Raw genomic sequence first — 17584 nt, 5'->3', positions numbered from 1 at the left:
GATTCTTTTATATTTACTTTTATGAAACTTGAGGTTATTACAATAATCCTGCCAATGTCCTTATCTGTTTATAATTTATTTCTGCATATTCAGTAAACCATTTCCATTCTTTTATAGAAAGTTTGTTGTCTTGATTTCTTATTTTTCTGTTAAGTTTCGCCATTTCTGCATAGTCCGTGAGTTTTTGTCTGCATAGTCCGTGAGTTTTTGTATCCACTCTTCTTTCATTGGGACTACTACTACTTTCCATTTTGGGGCCAATAACATTCTTGCCGCTGTAGTCGCATACATAAATAAATTTCTATACTGTTTAGGTAGTTCTACCCTTATAATTCCCAGAAGGGAAGCTGCTCCTTTCCCCCCGAATGTTATTTTAAACATCATTTTCAATTCATTATATATCATTTCCCAGTAAGCTTTAACCTTTCTGCAAGACCACCACATATGATAAAGTACCTTCTTTCTCTTTGCATTCCCAACATTTACTCGATCTTGATTTATACATTTTTGACAGTTTACTCGGTGTTAGACACCATCTATATAACATTTTCAGGGACGTGGGTGGCGCTTGTTGGAAACTGGCCCCCTTGGGAAAGGCTGGCTCCTGTTCTCAGGCTTGTTGGGGCCTGTTGCCGGTGACCTACCCTGGCTGGCATCCTGGCAGACCAGGGAGATCTTGATAGGTGACACCTCCCTCGTGAAAGGTGCACAACCCCTTCCCCCTTGCATAGCAGCAGGAGAAAGAAAACAGTCAGAAAGTAGTCTATTTCATCTCTACTTTATTCCTGACTGTACACTGTACAAAAGCATATCTGCTCACTCAGAATCCTCCAAGCAACTGAGTCAGTTTTCTGGACACAAACAACAGGAAGGTCTCATGTTACACAGAGTACATAACCCTGAGAATCGCTTGGAACATCCTGTCCCACGCTTAGACCCATCATGTGATGTAAACATCGAACTGCTTGTTCGCAGCTGCGTAGTACTCATATCATAACAGCGCTGTGGTCTAAACCAGTGAGCCTAGGGCTTGCCGATCGGAAGGTCGGTGGTTCGAATCCCCGCGATGGGGTGAGCTCCTGTTGCTCGGTCCCAGCTCCTGCCACCCAGCAGTTCGAAAGCATGCCAGTGCAAGTAGATAAATAGGTACCGCTTCAGCGGGAAGGTAAACAGCGTTTCCGTGCGCTGCTCTGGTTTCGCCAGAAGCGGCTTAGTCATGCTGGCAGCATGACCCGGAAAAACTGTCTGCGGACAAATGTCAGCTCCCTTGGCCAGTAAAGCGAGATGAGCACCATAACCCCAGAGTCGTTTGCGACTGGACTTAACTGTCAGGGGTCCTTTACCTTTACTATATAACATTTTCATACAGTTTTCTCTTAACTTCCCTGACCTTTCTGCATCCCCTGTCCATTTACCATTGTTTGCAAGACCCCTCAGGCAGGGAAGGTGTCATAATTCCTTTGGTGTCACCCCGCCTCCTTAATACCAGCATTTTTTTTATAAATCGCAAGAGTAATAGTAACACCCCCCCCCCTTTTGCTCTACCCTCTAGATTCCTATTCAAGTTACTGAGGACCCGGTCATATCTGAAGAGATGTACAGAGCTGCAGTTTCTCTGATCCAGTGGTTTGACGAGTTGGAAATGAAAGAGAGCAGGTGAGATTCTGTTCCTCCTGCTCCCTGTGCAGAGTTGCACAGGTGGGCTCTGCTCCTCCAAAGAAGAGACCTTGGAACATTCCGACCAGGAAATTGGTGCTTGTCAGCAGTTGATGGTATCTGGTAGGGCAGAAGGCAGGGAGTTCAACAGTAGGTGGCGCCAGAGATGGTGATGATGATGATGATGATGATAATAATAATAATAATTTATTATTTGACCCCGCTCATCTGGCTGGGTTTCCCCAGCCACTCTGGGCGGCTTCCAACAAAGTTTAAAAATACATTAAAATGTCACACATTAAAAACTTTCCTGAACAGGGCTGCCTTCAGATGTCTTCTAAAAGTCTGGTAGTTGTTGTTCTCTTTGACATCTGGTGGGAGGGTGTTCCACAGGGCGGGCGCCACTACCGAGAAGGCCCTCTTCCTGGTTCCCTGTAGCTTTGCTTCTCGCAATGAGGAAACCGCCAGAAGGCCCTCGGCACTGGACCTCAGTGTCCAGGCAGAACAATGGGGGTGGAGACGCTCCTTCAGGTATATTGGGCCGAGGCCATTTAGGGCTTTAAAGGTCAGCACCAACACTTTGAATTGTTCTCAGAAACGTACTGGGAGCCAATGTAGGTCTTTCAAGACCGGTGTTATGTGGTCTCGGCGGCCGTCACCAGTCTCGCTGCCGCATTCTGGATTAGTTGTAGTTTCCGGGTCACCTTCAAAGGTAGCCCCATGTAGAGCGCATTGCAGTAGTCCAAGCAGGAGATAACTAGAGCATGCACCACTCTGACGAGACAGTCTGCAGGCAGATGATCTTATTATATGCCGCCCAGCTGACTGGGTTGTCCCAGCCACTCTGGGTGGCTTCAGCAATGACAGAGCCAGCTAATTCCAGCTTTGTCCTCATCTTCCTTCCTGGTGAGTTCTACAAGGGCAACACTGAGGCAGAGGAGAAAGAAGCTGATAGGCAGTGCCACCCCCAGACTTGTTATGAGTAAGAATCAGGCAGGTGTTGCCCAGCTGAGGGCAGACTGAGGTTGGGGGCGCAGTGCCCCATTCAGCCTAATGGACTAGCCTCTACTGGGCTTGCCCCCCTTTCTCCTTAAAGGGTGCCTTCAATGCATTGTGAAGGTGGGGACTTGAATGCTTCCCCATAACAAAACCAGCATTCCCTGCAGCTGTGGTTCAGTTCTGGAGGAAAACTCTTGAGTTTTCCTGTGATCGAGCCCCTTTAGTGCAGAATTCCTAAATGAATTCCCGTACTCAAACACACCAAGTGAAAACTACACCGACAGAACAGCCCTGGGGCAATGTTTTCTGCAAGTCCCCTGCTGCGTGTCCTGCCCCCTGTTATTTTGGGTGTTTTGCAAGAATCTGTCCCTCTCTGAGAAGGTCTTTGGTCCCTTGTCTCTTGGCAAAGGTTGTGATGTGGTGCAGGCTGTCTTAACCTCTTCCTGTAGACGTGTCTGGGCCCAGGCAGTAGCCAGGTTGTGACTGGGCTGATGGAGGTGTGTGTGTGTGTGTGTGTGTGCGCGTGTGTGCAGGCTGTGGCACTGGGTTGTGTGTGTGCCTGACCAGCCTAAGTTCTTTGCATTGGGGACAATTACCCCCATATTACCCCTGATAAATTGCACGACTGGAGTCCGGTGCCATGGGAAAGCAGCCAAATGCAATGGCAATCAGACCAGAAGTCGTGCCTCCATCCATACATGAACTGGGATGGGCATTGAAATATACTCAGAGTCAAGAGTGGATTTCATGCTCTTTATTCAGCTCATAGTGGTGAGGAGGAATGCAAGTTCCCCCAGAATGTCTGCTTTATATACATTATTTACACAATGGGCCCCACGTGATTGGCTAATTCCAGAATTCTCCTGTAGGCTAATCAGGTTGCGGATTCACTTCCACCTGGAGATGGATTGGGTGGCTCCTGTGGACCAATCAGACTGCTGCATTCTGAATCCTATTGTTCTAGGACCAATCAGACTGCTGCATTTTGGATCCTATTCAACTCAGTACATAACAGGCATCATCAGTAGCACAGCCTATGAATGTTTGGACTTGGCAGTACTTTCAAGCCTATCAAGGGCATGTCTGTTCTTTGTTTTCTTGGTGCCGTTTTCCAGTTGTATCTTTCGTCCCTCCTATGTTGAGTGGGTATAAAATATGCCAACCACTTCTATCTCTCCCCCCCCCCCCGATTTTTTTCTGCCCAGATCCAGATTAGGAATGTAAACATGGATTTGGCACCAAATTCCAAAATATGTCCCTATACTTGCTTCTTCTTCTTGCCTGTTTTTGTACGCTAATGCAAATTCTGCATAGACTAATACGTGTTTGGGCTACACAGATTTTGTTTAATGCCTTGTTTGCATTTAAAAGGACATCTGTGTCAAATGGAAGAGTTCGATAGCTGCAGGGAAGATTGTATCTGTGTGTGTTTGTGTAGTTTATGGATTAAATCATTTCAGAGAGAGAGAAAAATGCAACGAAAACTTCTTATATGGATGGGGGAACCCCCCATGCACTTTCTCCTGAGCGCTCTCTCTCTCTCTTTCTTTTCATCTTATCTTATTTTGATACTTAATGTCCATGTTAGTTCAGAGTGCAGAACGGATTAAGGCAATGTAATCTGCTGTGCTCTGGAGCGTTTTGAGTAGCCTGGCATGCAGTGACTGCAAAAACCTGAAAGCCTCATAGGGCCGGCTCCTAATTTCAAATTGCATTCTATTGAGATTTTTAGTACCGTCTTGTTGATAAGAGGTATTATAAAAGAGCAGAGTCCTCTATCATCATCTTTTTTGACAGTCGAGCAATTTTAACAATTGGGAGAGAGCTTGTTCTTGCAAGACTTCCAGGGTCGCCTTGTATTTATCAGAGGGCAGTTTCATAATAAGAAAATAAACAGAGGGGAAAACATTCACGGACAGATAATTGCTTTGTTTCGTGGTAATGTATGACCTTCTTTTCTCTCTCTCTCTTTTTTTTTTTTTTGGAGAAATATGGCTTCTCTGCACTGCCCCCCTCCATTGGATATCTGACCTAGTTTTAAATCAGAACAAAATGCTGTTTTTAAAATAGCTGCTGTTAACCTCAATCCTAATACTTTTTTTTACTGTCATAATCTCATCAAGATAAGGAAAATTACACTAGAACAAGTAGATTTTAGATTGCAGCTGCGAAGATGGGAAATTGCCTTACGCAGGGTTGGGGAGGTGGTTCCACCTAACTTAGTATTGTTGACTGTGATTGGCCTTCCATTATTTCAGGTGTGTGTGTGTTTCTTTCTCGGCCCTAGCTGGTGATGCTAAGAATTGGACCTGGCAGCTTCTGCATTTGAAACAGAGAAGGGGTGCCCTTCTCAAACAGAGGGCCACATCCCTTACGGGGAACCTTTAGGAGGTCTCAGGCCAATGATGGGCGACCCCAGAGGCCAAAGTGGGTAGAGCAACAATTCAGATTTCACCTCCATACAGTAGTTTCCGCACACACTGATAACCTCCCTCTGTTTCCTTCATCAAGGCAGCCTACAGACATTCCACTTGTGCAAAACATTTGAGCAGAGGGTATGAAATAGGACTACTTCTTCTTTGGCGATCACTTGTAGCCGAGTAAGATTGTCTTCCATAAACACGGTTTTAACAGTGGGTCCGTAAGTGACTGTGGAGGCCAGTTCTGGATCCACATGTCCTTCCACAGTGGGGACATTGGTTTCCGGGTGGGAGTTGATCACGGTGAAGGTTTGCCAAACATACCTTCCTCTTAGCACATTTCTCCCTTTCATCCTGAGTTTGAGCGTCTTCAAAGTCCATGACACCTTTGGTAAAGGCTGTTCTCCAATTGAAACTCTCACAGACCAGTGTTTCCCAGTTGTTGGTGTTTACACTACATTTTTTTAGACTTGCCTTGAGACAGTCTTTAAACCTCTTTTGTTGACCACCAGCATTATGTTTTCCATTTTGAAGTTCAGAATAGAGTAGTTGCTTTTGAAGACGAGAATCAGGCATCTGCACAACATGACCAGTCCAACGAAGTTGATGTTGAAGAATCATTGCTTCGACACTGGTGATCTTTGCTTCTTCCAGTACACTGGCATTCGTTGCCTGTCTTCCCAAGTGATGTGTACAAATTTTCGGATTAGGGAAGCAGGGGCAGACTGGTAATATGGGGCCCTGAGCAATGAAATTTCTTACTTTCCACAATAATTTCTTTTGGTACACTTTACCCATATATTTACTCGCATTTTACCTGTATAAATATAGGTGGTATTATTATTACTATTATTATTAATTTAATATTTTGCACCCCCTTGGCTTGGAACTACCTGCAATACCCTAAATCTGGCAATCAAGGTAAGGGTGTGGGTGAGGAGGATGTGGGGTGGGAGGTGAGGAGAGTCCTAAGTGCCATATAGCGAGGCCTGGGGCCCACGTTCCTGGGCTTGGGGTTCTGCACCCCTGATGTGCTATCCCTGAGTTATGACGGTTGACTCACAGATGAAGAAAGCTGAGGGGACTGAAGTCATCTGATGATTGGAATGGAATGCTGTAACTCTTTTTGCCTACCTTTACTAGTCTTCCCCACCCCCACGAAGGAATATTTGGTGCATTCTGTGTTGCATGCGCTTGTTGGTGCGGGAGCAATGGCGAAGCCAAGGTGCAAACTGATTTCTGTATGTCTCCAAATCCTCTGCAAAGTGCTGGGAGCCCTGCCCTTTTGAAAACCCACCTGATTAGTCGTTTTGCAGTGCTTCCTCAGTGCTGTTGCAATAATTTTATGAAGAAAGCAAATACAGTGGTACCTCGGGTTAAGTACAATATTCGTTCCAGAGGTCTGTTCTTAACCTGAAACTGTTCTTAACCTGAAGCACCACTTTGGGTAATGGGGGCTCCTGCTGCCACTGTGCCGCCGCTGCGCAATTTCTGTTCTCATCCTGAAGCAAAGTTCTTAACCTGAGGTACTATTTCTGGGTTAATGGAGTCTGTAACCTGAAGCATATGTAACCCGAGGTACCACTGTAAATCAGGGTGCCTCTCCAGACAGCAACAATGCAATATAGCACAATAAAAGTATGTGTGTGGGGCGGGGGGTAAAGCAGAACATTTGTGGTATATAAAAAGTTGCAGGGAGCTGTTAGATTTCTGTTATGCCACTGTGCAGTTTTTGGAGTCACAAGACTCTGTTGACATTCCAGACTGTTGGAAGTCTCACAGGAGACGGATGTTGATATTATTGGTTTCCTGTTTCTTTGTTCCTGTTGTTCTGTCTCTCACAGAGAGCAGATGCATATTCTTTTCTGTCCTGCGTAGTTAGACATAAACGTAGCAATGTAGCACATATTTCTGGCTCTTCTGCTGTTGTCTGGGTACTCTGCGTAATGGGAGCGTGCCTGAAGTCTCATTAGAGGCTTAGGTCATTAATCACCGTCGGAGCAGAGGTTGATGGATTCCGAAGATACGAAGAGGAGGAGAGCCATTACAGCTTGGTCGTACGGAAGCTCCGATAGGAGCTATTGGATATGCAGTCACGCACTTGATTGTAAACGAATGTCATGCGTTTGCCCAAAACAGTACTGAAAATAGGATCATGAGCTCAAATTGTCATGGGGGTGCCATGAAAAGGATGTCTGGAGGGGACCCTACATTCGTTCCCAGAACATGGCCCTTGACTGGGGAAAATGAAACCAGATCGTTAGAAACTGACTTGCCTCAGCCTCAGCCATAGTTTAGGGCCCTCCAGGTGTTATCGGACTCCAACTCCCATCATCCCTGAGCATTGGTCATGTGGGCTGGGGCTGATGGAAGTTGGAGTCCTGGAACATCTGCAGGGATCAAGGTTGGGAGAAGACTGTTTTAAATAACTGGCTTTCATTGTTCGCTTTCCTGGAAGCTCTTTGGGAACTGAAGAATGGTACACGAATAAATATTCATTTTAAAAAAGAAGTCGTTATTATCCTAGACTTACTTCCATCCCTCCCTTAGTATTTTTCTTCTAAAAGGAGATACTTAACAAGGTAAAAAGCATGTTCCAGCATTGCGAGACCCCCACTATCAGGTGCTTATGTAATATGTTGCACTACACTACACCAGTGTGGTGTAGTGGTTAAGAGCAGTAGTTCTGTAATCTGATGAACTGGGTTCGCTTCCCTGCTCCTCCACAAGCAGCTGCTGGGTGACCTTGGGCTAGTCATGCTTCTTTGAAGTCTCTCAGCCCCACTCACCTCACAGAGTGTTTGTTGTGGGGGAGGAAGGGAAAGGAGAATGTTAGTTGCTCTGAGACTCCTTAGGGTAGTGGTAAAGCGGGATATCAAATCCAGACTCTTCTCTTCTGCAGCATTTCATATCGAGGTCTAATTATTCCTATGAAGCGGAAGAGATTTGCAAAACTGACTTCTTTTGTATTCCCTTATAAAGAGGCTTGCAGTGTGTGTGCCCCCCTCCCCCCGATTGATCAGAAAAGCTCATAATTGGGGAAGCGGGGGTGACTTTTGTCAGATGTATTTAGCTTCATAGTTTTTGTGGGGTGCCGTTTTGAGTTCTGTTAAAAGTTACCTAAAATTATTGTTAAAGGGGGCCAGGTGGCAAGTGATTGGGGGGGGGAATCTGCCTCAGAACCCCTAGATCTGCTGCCCGTCACATTTCAGATTTTGAGAGTGCTGGGGATGGCAGCAACAAAATGAGCTTCTGCCACAATGGTTAGCTGATAGGTAACATTAAAGTCTGTACCACTTTGCAGGGCACCCATTTCCCTAATCTGGTGTCCTTGAAATATTGTTCTACAACACCCATCATCCCTGACCCTGGGCCATGCTGGCTGAGGTGGTTGGCTAGAAAATGGGGAAGGCCACTCAGATTCCTACTGTGAATAAAACATACACAGTTCAAAAGCATATGCCTTTGTTTTTCAGCTGCTAGAATTGCTCCAAAACATCAAAACTATTCTATTTGTTACATTGCCATCTCTGGGAGATGCATTCCAGTGTGAGCTGCTGTGATAGAGAGCTTGTAAAAGCTTGTTACACAACAAGTTTTTGAAATATAATAGGGAATAAGAACGCTTCTCTTTCTGTTGAGGCTATTGTAGGCTTCTTGCTTTTAGCTTCTTCATGCATGTATTTTGCAGAAATTGTAGCTCCAGGTAACACTTTGTAAACACATCTGTTCAATTAGCCGAATAACATTAAACACAAAGGGAAGCTTCCCTCGTTGGCATTGTGAGCGAATCTGTTCCTTAGGCCTTTCTTTTGGAAAAGTAGATCATTGTTGCTTTTAACGTGAAACTAATGCATACTGTCTCTTTCCCTAAAACCAGAAACCCGCATGCAGAAATCCAGTGTTTGGACTTCATGACTGAGCGTGGCAGTGTGCTGGCATTTTTACCTGGTGAGGTTTCTTTTTACTTTTTTGGGATGGAGGAGAAACTGTTTGTTAACATATGAGGAAATGTCACCAACTCTTTGTCATTTGGGCTGCGGTTTCTTTGTGTAGAGTTAGGCAGATAACCTTACACATGGCCAGACTATTTGTTCTTTATGGCCCAGTTGCCTGGCAGTGGTTTTCCAAGGACTTGGGCAGAGGTACAGTGGTACCTCAGGTTACATATGCTTCAGGTTACATACGCTTCAGGTTACAGACTCCACTAACCCAGAAATAGTGCTTCAGGTTAAGAACTTTGCTTCAGGATAAAAACAGAAATCGAGCTCTGGCGGCATGGCAGCAGCAGGAGGCCCCATTAGCTAAAGTGGCGCTTCAGGTTAAGAACAGTTTCAGGTTAAGAACAGACCTCCGGAACAAATTAAGTACTTAACCTGAGGTACCACTATATTTCAAATTTCCTGCTACCTGATCTCCCCCCACTCTTTTAGATTTAAACTGGAGATGCCGGGGATTATTAAACTTGGGACCTTATCTGGGCACTCCTATGTATAGGCTCTCCCTTTGAACTCCCGGTTTCAAACAGGGGCCTAGCCAGATGAGCTAAAATGGATTATGTGCTCTCATTCTTTGGCTCCCTCACCGGGAACAAAACGGAACAGCTTCATCAAGGTTGGCCTTTGCCATTGGCCAGGAGTATGAAGCCTGTGAATTGGTGCAGGCCTGGTGCAAATACTAGCTTTCAGCCATTACCTGATCAACTGAGACCACCTTCCTGCTTAATTTGAGGCTCTAGAAACCGAACACACCCTCCCAAGATACGGCAACCAACACTCAGCCTCTCAGCCGAGTCTGGAACATCCTGGGCAGTAAATGTTAACAACTTAGGTGAAGGTCACAGGGAATGCAACGGACACAGCGCGATAGCAGGGGTGTGAAATGCGAATGTAAGCCACAATCTGAGCACTTGGCTGGAGAATCAAAAAGTGTGAACGCAAACCAGATAGGAGACGTTTGTTCGGGGTGAAAGCCGCTTGCAGTTGAATAAACAATCTTCCAGATGACTATAAATGATTTTGTACTTCTTTAGCTCCAAGTAAACATGCAGCACACTATTTATCGGTTATTTTTCGCCCTCCAGGTTTGGCAGAAATAAATCGCATGCATGAGCTTCTCACGATCATGGCTCACAAGAGGTGAGTCTTAAATCTGTTTATGGTGAGAGGCGCTGTGGTGCTAGTCCTGTCAAATAAGGTCATTCACTCTCCCCGTCCCCCAATATATTTGCTTTTAGCTGCAGTAAGCTACATGGATAGGACAAAATTAAACTAAGGCCACATGCACTCCCTACATTTAACACCTATTTAAAGCATGTGACTCCTCCAAGGAGTGCTTGAAACTCTAGTTTACCCCTCACAGAAATATAATTCCCAGCACCGCTAACAAACATCAGTTCCCAATTCCATAGGGGTGGGTGGATGTGGTTTAAGTGCATGGTATTTGCACAGCCACATTTGATGAAGATAAGAGTTTGGTGTAATAGCACAGAAAGCTTGAGAGATCCTGTTTGGGGCAGCAGAAGGGTGAAAGAGAAACTATTACTCTACATGTTCTCTATTATAACTGCGGGCCCCTTGTGTGAACGCAGCTTTATGTGCTTGGTGGCCGGCCGATAGCATACAAATTACTGTATTTTTCGCTCTGTAAGACGCACCAGACCATAAGATGCACCTAGTTTTTGGAGGAGAGAAACAGGAAAAAAAAATCTGAATCTCAGAAGCCAGAACAACAAGAGGGATCGCTGCGCAGCGAAAGCAGCAATCCCTCTTGCTGTTCTGGCTTCCGGGATTGCTGCGCAGCCTGCATTCACTCCATAAGACGCACACACATTTCCCCTTACTTTTTAGGAGGGAAAAAGTGAGTCTTATAGAGCAAAAAATACGGTAAATGCATGTAAGGCAGATATGCAGATGACACAACCTTGATGGCAGAAAGTGAGGAGGAATTAAAGAACCTTTTAATGAGGGTGAAAGAGGAGAGCGCAAAATATGGTCTGAAGCTCAACATCAAAAAAACGAAGCTCATGGCCACTGGTCCCATCACCTCCTGGCAAATAGAAGGGGAAGAAATGGAGGCAGTGAGAGATTTTACTTTCTTGGGCTCCATGATCACTGCAGATGGTGACAGCAGCCACGAAATTAAAAGACGCCTGCTTCTTGGGAGAAAAGCAATTACAAACCTAGACAGCATCTTAAAAAGTAGAGACATCACCTTGCCAACAAAGGTCCGTATAGTCAAAGCTATGGTTTTCCCAGTAGTGATGTATGGAAGTGAGAGCTGGACCATCAAGAAGGCTGATCACCGAAGAATTGATGCTTTTGAATTATGGTGCTGGAGGAGACTCTTGAGAGTCCCATGGATTGCAAGAAGATCAAACATATCCATTCTTAAGGAAATCAGCCCTGAGCGCTCACTGGAAGGACAGATCCAATACTTTGGCTACCTCTTGCGAAGAGAAGACTCCCTGGAAAAGACCCTGATGTTGGGAAAGATGGAGGGCACAAGGAGAAGGGGACGACAGAGGATGAGATGGTTGGACAGTGTTCTCGAAGCTACCAGCATGAGTTTGACTAAACTGTGGGAGGCAGTGGAAGACAGGAGTGCCTGGTGTGCTCTGGTCCATGGGGTCACGAAGAGTCAGACACGAGTAAACGACTGAACAACAACAGACTCTGAATGTGCACTAACTGCTGCAGTATAGTTTTATGACATTTGTACCTCTGTGACATTGATAGATAAATCAAGGCTGCTGATGGTCTGCAGTTTTTCCAAAGGACTACTGAACTTCTCCATGGGAGACACTGTGTGCTTCTGAAAGTCCACATTCACTCTAAAAAGAAATGCGAAGCGCAAAGCAAATTGAACAGAAATCACTCATCGCTACCTCCTGCAGACTGCTCCCTGACCAAACTGTGGGAGGCAGTGGAAGACAGAAGTGCCTGGCGTGCTCTGGTACATGGGGTCACAAAGAGTCGGACATGACGAAATGACTAAACAACAACAACAACAACAACAAGAAGAAGGCAGCGAGCTTAAAAGCTCTTTTCGCACCTACTCTCCACCTGCCTTACCTTGTGTGGCCATTTGAGATCTTGCAATGGCCTCCAGAGCCTGTGTGAGGGTTTCCGAGAGCCCATTAAGCAAGGCAGAGACCTTGTAAATTCTGGAGAGGTCTTGCATGGCTCTGGAGGCCTTTGTGAGATCTCAGACGGCCCCATGAGATCTTGCACGGGCTCTGGAATGTAAGATTGCTTGTGCAGGGTTGGTTCCAGGGGACTGACTATATGCGATTTCGGCTTTACACGCTACCCCCCCCCCAAAAAAAATAACCCCTGCACAAGATCCAGTTTTATTTACTGCCCTCTTGAAAAACATCAGGGTGATATGTAGCAACATAAAAAACTGCAAAAGCAACACAGAGCAATCATTAAAACCAACTTAAGAAAATTTTAAACAACTGCTTGGGCCCTTATGTGAGAATAAAAAGTCTTTGAGAGATACCTGGAAGTCAGAAGCAAGGATGCCTGCCAAATCTCTGCTGGAAGTTTCCATACCATGGGACCAGCAGTGCCAGTGTCTGGTTGTGCCCTTCTGTTGCTACTGGGGCCACTTCCAGAATGTCACTATTTTGTCAGTGGGTTTCAGTTGTACGTGGTCAAATTTAGCTTGCACAGTTAAAGTGGGGTTGGTGTTCTTGTGCAACAAACTTATCTCCGCCCCGCAGGACTTCCTGCACTAAGGCAGGTGGCAGCAAAGTGCACTGGGATAATGGTTCTTGAGGTGGTATAATACCAGTGCAAACAAATCACAGCGATAGCTCGGTAAACAGCGGGCATCCGATTACCTGCCGGCAAACTTTGTGAAAATATATAGAGATGAATGCTCAATAAGCAGGTGGTTTGGAAGAGCTGCAAGTTTCTCACCTGTGTTTCCTTAGGTTGCAAGTATATCCGCTGCATTCCAGCGTCACCTTAGAAGAACAGAATAATGTGTTCTTGGCTCCAGTTCCTGGTTACCGAAAGGTGAGATTTTTGAACACTGGCTTCAGTAGTATTTGTTAACTCATAAATCTCTTTTTATATGCATCTCAAGGCTTATTTACAAACATGCTAAGATGCCCAGTTTTTTTTTAAAAAAAATTAAAGTAGCTATTGCAGACCATCCACATGCAACCCATATAGTCTTCTCATCTAAATAGCGTGGGGTTAGGATACCTGAAACATTATCTATTCCCATAGATGCCTACCTGAACAGGAGGTCAGTTTCTGAGCCCCTTCTCCAGGTGCCTTATCCAAAAAAAAAGCACCAGATGGCTGCTGGAGACGAGGACTTATTGGTGGTGGCTCCTGGTTAGAAAATGTGCTTGCCTGGTGCCCACATTATTATGGTTCTTTGGGTGCCTGGTGAACACATTTTTATTTTCTCCCAGGGTTTGAAATTAATCTTTTGGCGCTGTTTATGATTTTGCTTTTGCTGATGGTGTCTTTGTCTCTCTTAAATCTGTCATGGATGCTTTAGCTGAGATTCTTGTATTGAAAGGGGGTTGGACTAGTTGACCTTTGGGATCCCTTCCAGCTCTAAAGTTCTATGATTCTACTTGGTCGTATATGCTGTATATAAATAACAGTAATAATTTTTGCTGTGATTATTTGCTTTCTTGGTTTTTTTAAGGCTTTTTTATATTAAGGCTAGTAAATTGTTGTTGGGCAGCCTTTAAATGCCCTTAATTAAATCAATCACGTAAATCGTTAAATAAATAATTTCTTATTTTCTCTTTATTAAAACCTTCATGTAGATCATTCTGTCTACAAACATTGCAGAGAGCTCTGTAACAGTTCCAGATGTCAAATACGGTAAGCACGTTTTGATGCGTTATGGTCATAGGAATAAAAATAAATATTTGTATGTTCTGCTTTTCTTCTAGCATTATTGATAAACCAACATTTAAAACCCTTTGAGCTGCTTGCTTCAGAGTAACATCTGAGCATAAGGTCCCTGTTTTACTATGTAAGGCAGAATTGCTAAAGTATTTTTCTCCCTGTCTCGGAGCTCTCTCAAAGGCACATTTAAAACTAGGATGGAGTGTTCTCTGTGCCAAAAATTCAAATTCTGCCCCAAGGAAAAGTTTTATTTTGTTCAGAGAGAAAGTCAGGAAGAGGGACTTATTTATGGCTTTTGGCAATAACTACTCACATTAAATTAGGTATATTATTTTAATTTACTGTGATTCATTCAATTTGCATAAAATCAAGTGCACTTGCTTCGGGTGCTAGTTTGGTAAGCACCAGAAAGGTAAAGAAGGGGGGAGGTTTTAGGACAGAGAAGTGGGGAGTAGTGTTTATTGTATTCATGCAGTGGTTAGGATGTGTTGAGTAGATGTAAGGGAGCACCTCACATATACAGAAGCCTGGCTTTTTGAGTCCTTTGCAGACAAGTTGCTTGCATTTTTTTACCATAGGGACTAGAAACTTGAGCTTTTAAAAAATATTTGGCAAGCCAAATATTATAATGTTGCATGGAGTATAATGGTCACAAGGCAGAGGCCATTAGCCATACCAAACCTGTGCAGAAACCAGTGACACTTACAACACTATTTTTAAAGTATCAGAGTTCTGCAGCACTTTGATTCTTCCAGCTTCTGGGTTGTACACAAATTGCTCACAACCAAAGAATTCTAAGCCAACACAAGTTGGGTTCTTAAGTGCTTTTGATTTCTGTGAGATTAAAGTGTGTGTGTTTTTTTAACTTTCGTAGCTTCAACACTAGCTGTTTAGTCTGGAACTGCCATCCTTGGTTCGCTCGCTTTTCTTTACATAGGGAAGTCAGGCAATATTGTTGGCAACCCGGTACATTCTAGTGTGTTCTATATTGTATCTGTGTTTCTTTTTCACATCTGATTTGCGGAGATTTTGTCCACTTCAAATGGAATTGTCGCTCTAGCCTGTCAGTTGAAGACTGACGAACTTTTCAGCGCTCCCTTTGCCGTCTTCCCATGTCATTGCTTCCTGCCTAGTGGAGATATGGCATCATTGACTCTCGTTTTATTGACTATGAGTATGCATGCCTTAATTACAGGTTTACTTGAATTACATTTTCTTTTCTTTTTGAAGGAAAGCGAAGAAAACTTAACCAGGAATTGAAGAGCACACAGGCTGCTCAGAAAAGAGCAGACTAATTAAGTTGCAATTTAGTGCTTTAGTACCATAATAATAATAATAATAATAATAATTATTATTATTTATTATTTATACCCCGCCTATTTGGCTGGGTTTCCCCAGCCACTCTGGGCGGCTTCCAACCGAATATTAAAAACAACACAGCGCCAGACATTAAAGACTTCCCTAAACAGGGCCGCCTTCAATTGTCTTTTAAAAGTAAAGTTGTTGTTTATTTGCGTGGACAGGCGGAGTCCCCAGATCCCGAGCGGTCCCCCCCATCATGTGGAATAACGACTCACGACAACGTGCTATGGGATTAAATTGGCCACAACTTTATTAAATTTCAAATGTGGGTAGACCTTGGCTCAGGCATTGGGCGTTCTCCCTCCCCAGTCCCCAGCCAGGGACCTAGGGAGCATCAGGGTTATCCAGTGTGTGTGTGGGGGATGGGCCGGCTCTGGAAAACATATGTTCAAGCAGAGATAGCCGCCCCCGTTACGCCGCCGCAGGGGAGAGCAATGACGACCTTTCGGCGTACGGCCAAAGCCTCCCTTCAGAAACCCCTTTAACGGGGAACCCTGGTATCGCCGCTGCACAGAGGATTCTGCCCAAGGCCTGATACTGCCAAAGTTGTGACGTTTTGCTACGGGAAAGGCGAAACCTGCCAATGCAGGGAAATTCCTTTCTGGCCCTTTAACAGTGACCTTAACGTAGCAGCACCCGCATACCTGTGAAGAAAAGTTAACCTACAAAATAAGACATTAACTGAGGGTGGGTAGGGTGGGAGAAGCTCTGGAGCCAAGTGAGGATTCCCAGGTAAGATCCTCCCTCTATTGTGTGGGCAGGTAATCCCTCCCCTACCTGGCCTGGTCTCCTTGGCAACGCTTCCCTCAGGTGGGATTGGACAACTGACTGAGGTAGGCGGAGACCTCCAGGTATCCCACCTGAGGGAAGGCAAAGCCAAGCCTATGCTGTTGGAGCCGCTCCAGATCTAGGGGCTGCGCGCGTCCACGCAAAGAGCACCCCCCGTTTTAAGCGGGGAGCGGTCATTTCTTGACATCTGAGGGGAGGGCGTTCCACAGGGCAGGTGCCACTACCGAGAAGACCCTCTGCCTGGTTCCCTGTAACCTCACTTCTCACAGCAAGGGAACCGCCATAAGGCCCTCGGCGCTGGACCTCAGTGTCTGGGCTGGATGACGGGGGTGGAGACGCTTCTTTTCCCTTTGAAAAGAAAGCAAGGGGAAGAAGCCTTGAAGAGGAACCTTCTAACTAAATTTGCAGGGGATCTTACGTTGAATAAGAAGCATCATGAGTAAACATTACAACAAGCATCTTCACCATGGGGAAAGCATTGCCTGATGACATAGCACCATAGGAAGTGTTGTGTGATCTTTTAAAAGTCTGCTTTCAGCCAGTTGCAGAAAAATACAATCACACCAGCACGAAAGGGCTCTAACGTAGGAGAAGCCTTTGTGCTCCGGATGTGAGACCTTGCTCAGGAGCCGTAGGCATCAACTGGCCTAATCTGATAGGAGCATTGCTTTTTAAAAACCAACTCTTTTGAATGCTGTATTGCAGTGACGAACGTGTTTGTGTGTGTGTGTGTGTGTGTGTGTGTGTGTGTGTGTGTGTGTGTCGCTAGAGAGGAAACCTGCTTTGAGGCCCATAAAGTGTGAGCTGACTCTTGGCAGCAACGTGAAGCATCTAAACAATTATGCGGAGCGACACAAATGCAAGATCAAGACCTTCCGATTGGCACTAGCAGCTTCTCGACAAAAGGGAGCTCCCTGTCCCTGCTAGGAGAGAAGGAGGCTTGTTTTCACATCCCACTCTCCATCCTACCCCCCACCTCCTCGCAGGCACTTCCTTGATTTTGCCTGGTGGTTTGGTATTACTGTTTTGTGACCTTTGCGTTGGCAGCAGCCCCAAGCTTAGCTGACAATATTCTCATGACCTCTGGTGGTAGCAGCAGCAGCAGCCACGAGGTAAGGAGGAGAATGTCTGTGCCCTTGTCTTAATCCATTCACAGTTGCTTGATTTTTTAAAAGGAGGACAGGCTTTTTCAGTGGGTAGTCAGAATCTTCCGCCTGCTGAAAAGCGTGTCTTTTAGAAATGATAGCTCCCTCCATTTTAAGTCTGGTCTTCAGTTTAGCAGCTAAAAAAGGTATAACTTCTGCAATGGAGATTACCTCTTTAAAATGCAAGCAAAACCAAACACCAATATCTTTTTTTTGGGGGGGGGGGTGTAAAGTTTGCATCAGATTCAGACTGCTGCTGCATATTTTAATTAATCACATGTTTATCCCACTCTTATGATTCTTCAGCCGGGATGTAAGAAGTCATCATTTT

At 45.0% G+C, this 17584-nt stretch overlaps 1 protein-coding gene across 1 annotated transcript in view; it reads left to right on the top strand.

Annotated features, from left to right (window-relative positions):
- TDRD9 (tudor domain containing 9) overlaps nt 1-17584 on the top strand; it is an 86976-nt gene that overhangs the window by 38694 nt on the left and 30698 nt on the right. Inside the window, exons 8-12 of the mRNA XM_081877093.1 lie at nt 1553-1656; nt 8956-9026; nt 10159-10213; nt 13015-13099; nt 13873-13930. Of these exons, the coding sequence (XP_081733219.1) occupies nt 1553-1656; nt 8956-9026; nt 10159-10213; nt 13015-13099; nt 13873-13930 (373 nt within the window). The remainder of the gene's footprint in view (nt 1-1552; nt 1657-8955; nt 9027-10158; nt 10214-13014; nt 13100-13872; nt 13931-17584) is intronic.

This window comes from Podarcis erhardii (assembly GCF_964252035.2).
Source record: "Podarcis erhardii genome assembly, chromosome: 1".
Classification (NCBI taxonomy): domain Eukaryota; kingdom Metazoa; phylum Chordata; class Lepidosauria; order Squamata; family Lacertidae; genus Podarcis; species Podarcis erhardii.
This window is presented reverse-complemented; position numbering and strand designations above follow the sequence as displayed.